The 3,496-nt window shown below is 44.7% G+C and overlaps 1 protein-coding gene across 1 annotated transcript; it reads right to left on the reverse strand.

The window, feature by feature from the left end:
- Window positions 1-285: 285 nt before the first annotated feature.
- hs3st1 (heparan sulfate (glucosamine) 3-O-sulfotransferase 1) lies at window positions 286-3,057 on the reverse strand. Its single transcript, XM_076738389.1, has 2 exons — window positions 2,822-3,057; window positions 286-2,012 (listed from the first exon to the last, which is right to left on the reverse strand). The coding sequence occupies exon 2, from the start codon at window positions 1,873-1,875 to the stop codon at window positions 958-960; it is 918 nt and encodes a 305-aa protein (XP_076594504.1). The 5' UTR covers window positions 1,876-2,012; window positions 2,822-3,057; the 3' UTR covers window positions 286-957.
- Between the last annotated feature and the right edge of the window lie 439 nt (window positions 3,058-3,496).

Raw genomic sequence — 3,496 nt, forward strand, 5'->3', positions numbered from 1 at the left:
TTCAAGACCGTTAATGTTGCACCATTGTTTTATGTGTACATGACAGACGGCACATATTCCAAATGGCCCTTCCTTAAATATAAATGTATTCTGAAACGGTGGGTGGGTGCAGAGATGGGTGCAGACTACACACAGACACATGCTCGTACTTGTTAACTAAGTGGACATCATGACTTGAGTCGTCCTCTTATTCACTTGCTAAGATGAGAAGACAAACTGCACAGCAGACAGATGCATAATGGATGAATAAAAATAGAAAAACCAAGAAGAAAACATCAGACATGCTAAAAATAAAATACATCTTTATTATGGTATTAATTCTTCAGATTTTGAAAAAATTATTTACAATACACTGTAATGATTGGCAAATGTATGATGTGCACACAGCATTTATATAACCAGCTCTTACATAAAGAAACATCTGAGCAACAAAAGGAACAAACAGATATTCAGTACGGCTTGTGGCTGAAAGTGACTGAGAAAAATCATAGCAGCAGGTAAAGGTCCTTCAGAGCTCAAAATGCAGTTAGATGTTGATAATGTTGTATTATATGGAGCGAAACATGAAGCTATGACAATATTAAACTGCCTGGTAATTATCTTTATGTAACACATTAACTGGCAGAGTCTAAAGTCTGAATGTCATTATCAAACTCACAATAACTCGTCTGCTTTGATGAGACGAGCTGAACAGCAGTGACAGACAGTAAAATGCTTGTGTTTGACAATGAAAAGGAAAAAACAAGACAAGCACTAGCAGAGCATGTCATGAACTGTAGTCTGCCCTGATATTTGGCTCCATCATACTCCTGTAACAAATGTACTGGTACAAAAATAGATTTAGTTTAAATTTACATTAGCTTTGTCTCTTCATCTACATTGTTAGTGAGGAAAACAGGACAGCTCATGGGGATTATCCCCAGGCAACTCTACAGTGAACTACTGAGACTCAAACGTTCATTTCCAGTTGAATGTTCGGCCCACCAGCTCAAAGAACTTCTTGTTCGGTTCATGAAAGAACTGGTAGAGTTTCTGCAGGATGGCCGGCGCCACGTGAGGGTGAGCCCTGCCTTTTGAATCATGTAAACACCGTTCTCGCCCGTGGTCTCTCAAACAGTAGAATCCTTTTGTTTTATTGAAGTAAAAATTTGAGGCATTTATCTGTGGTTCCAGCTTTAAGAATCTCTCCACCTTTTTCATCTCAGGGAAGGGGTCCCTGATCAACTCGTCCCCGTCAACAACGTGAATGCTCTCCAGTGGGAAGTATTTCAGCCAGTTCTGCATGTGAACATAGTACAGGCTGCGATTGAACGCCTTGTATCCCAGGTTGATCTCGCCGTCCTTCACCAGAACGGACTCGATGGGCTGGTAGCGCTTGTGCTTCTGGAGACGGTTGTAAAAAACCTGGGTGTAGTCCGACAGCACCCGCTCTGTGGGGTCTCTTAGAATGAGCAGCAGCTTGATGTCAGGGTTCATCTGATGGATGCGTTTGGGAACTTTGCTGGAAGTGAAGTAGGCCGGCGTCTTCTCCACCGTCAGCTGATCGGGAAAGGCGTAAGGCATCTGGCTGAGATACCAAGGCAGGCCCTTCTGGAAGTGACTCTCCCAGTCAAAGAAGTGCACCTCGTTCTGAGCCGCCGCCACTGCACTGTGCAGACTGAGCATCTCTATCAGAGCCCGCGTCCCCCCCTTCCTCACGCCAATAATTATAATCTGAGGAAGTTGTTGAAGGGTCCCGTTCGGGTGGCTGGTGGTCCCATTGTCGGCTGGTGATGAGGTTGGCGGAGAAGGTTGTCCCTCGTCGGCCACGGGCCTGGAGGGGATGGGGGGAGACTGCATTGCAAAAAGCAGCAGCCCGAGGAGCAAGGCTGCCATGAGGGAGGTCCTGACCCTGGAGGATTTCAGCCTGGCGAAAGCACCAAAACTGTATCCCACATTGAAAGAGCAGCTGCCTGAAGACAATGGTCCAATTGAAAAGCAAAAACCTGCCTCTTCTCTGCCAGCAGCAGTAACTGCAAGGGAAGAAAACAGCTGTGATTAGAGGCTACCTGGTGGATATTTGGTGGAGAGACAAAACACCACTGGAAAATACCTGCAGGTACACAATCAAGCTCAGCGTCAGCATCTGCAACATCACAGTTTTATCACTCACAAGTTCAAAGGAGCAACATTTGATTGATTTATTACTACTAACGTGATACGACTTTAAATTCCTCACATTAATTACCGGCAAGATAACAAACCAAAGACAATACCAACGTTTTTAGCAGGAAACATGTTATCAGCATATCAGTGTTATCAGTGTTTGTCTTAATTCACGCCCTTAAAACAAGCGTCATGTAACTGTAACACTACAATACATCCGATGCATGTATTTGGCATAGAAACACGTTGAAAATTGCTTATTTTGAAAGAAATAAACTATGCATAAGCAGAGTTGATCAGGTTCTCTACAACTACAACAAAATCCCTACAACTACTGCTTTATAATCCAAAGTGATAAAAATAAGAAATGGGATGAAACACTGAAAACATTTGTCTTAACAGATACATGTTGAAGAGAAAATGAATGCGAGCTCGGACATTTTTTACAGGCTTCAGGAAATAAACAGGTGTGCTGAATGCTCCAAATAAAAAGGCAGGACAAGAAAGCGGACAGAAACTAGAGGAAAATATGTGCGCGCACGCAAAAACCGCATGTTTTGCGGCTGCTGTCATGTTTTGGTACAGTTTATTTTTTGACATCAGTCTCATCTTGTCTACTTCGCTACCTTGCTCGCGCATCTAAGGAGAAATCCCCGGAGCGCCGTAGATCTCTTACCTTTTTAATTATAATCGTCCACTCGACAAAGATTTCATGTCGTGCAGCTTTTGCTCTCTATTCGCTGCAGCGATACTTCCAAAACCGCAGCCGTACGATCCAACCCTGCGCCGTCTCTGAGCTCCTTTCCGAGCGCGTAAAACTCGCCTGCGACCCGGGGCACAACTTCACCGGAGCGCCTCTTCTGTGCTGTGCTTCAGAGCCAGACTGTCCTCCCGGTTTTTGAGAGTCAGCTGTTGTATGAAAGCATACGCCTACATTACGCCTGCAGGACCACCCCTCACCCCCCCCCCCCCCCCCCCCCCCCCCCCTCCCCGTGACTCACGCTGTTGTAATGTTATGGTATTTGACAGAGATAACACTGCTGGAATGGGTGATATGTGAGGAGGAACTGAAGCAGGCGAGCCAGGTGTGACACTTCATGGCCACACGTGAGAGAATTTGGCCAAAGAACAAGGAAGAAAGTGCAGAATAAAACGACCCTGTGATGTGACGATGTGTCATACAGCAGAAAATTGCCCAATTTTTGAAGCTGAATTCTTTTGTGGCAATAGCTCCGATTAAAGAGTATTTACCAAGAAGCCCAAAATATTCAAATAAAGCAGTCTGAGTTGCTCTTTATAGAAATTTGTAGCCCATAGAGAGCCTGCGCCTTCTCAGGATTTGGATTGAAAA

Source organism: Chaetodon auriga, chromosome 9 (genome assembly GCF_051107435.1).
Source record: "Chaetodon auriga isolate fChaAug3 chromosome 9, fChaAug3.hap1, whole genome shotgun sequence".
Classification (NCBI taxonomy): domain Eukaryota; kingdom Metazoa; phylum Chordata; class Actinopteri; order Chaetodontiformes; family Chaetodontidae; genus Chaetodon; species Chaetodon auriga.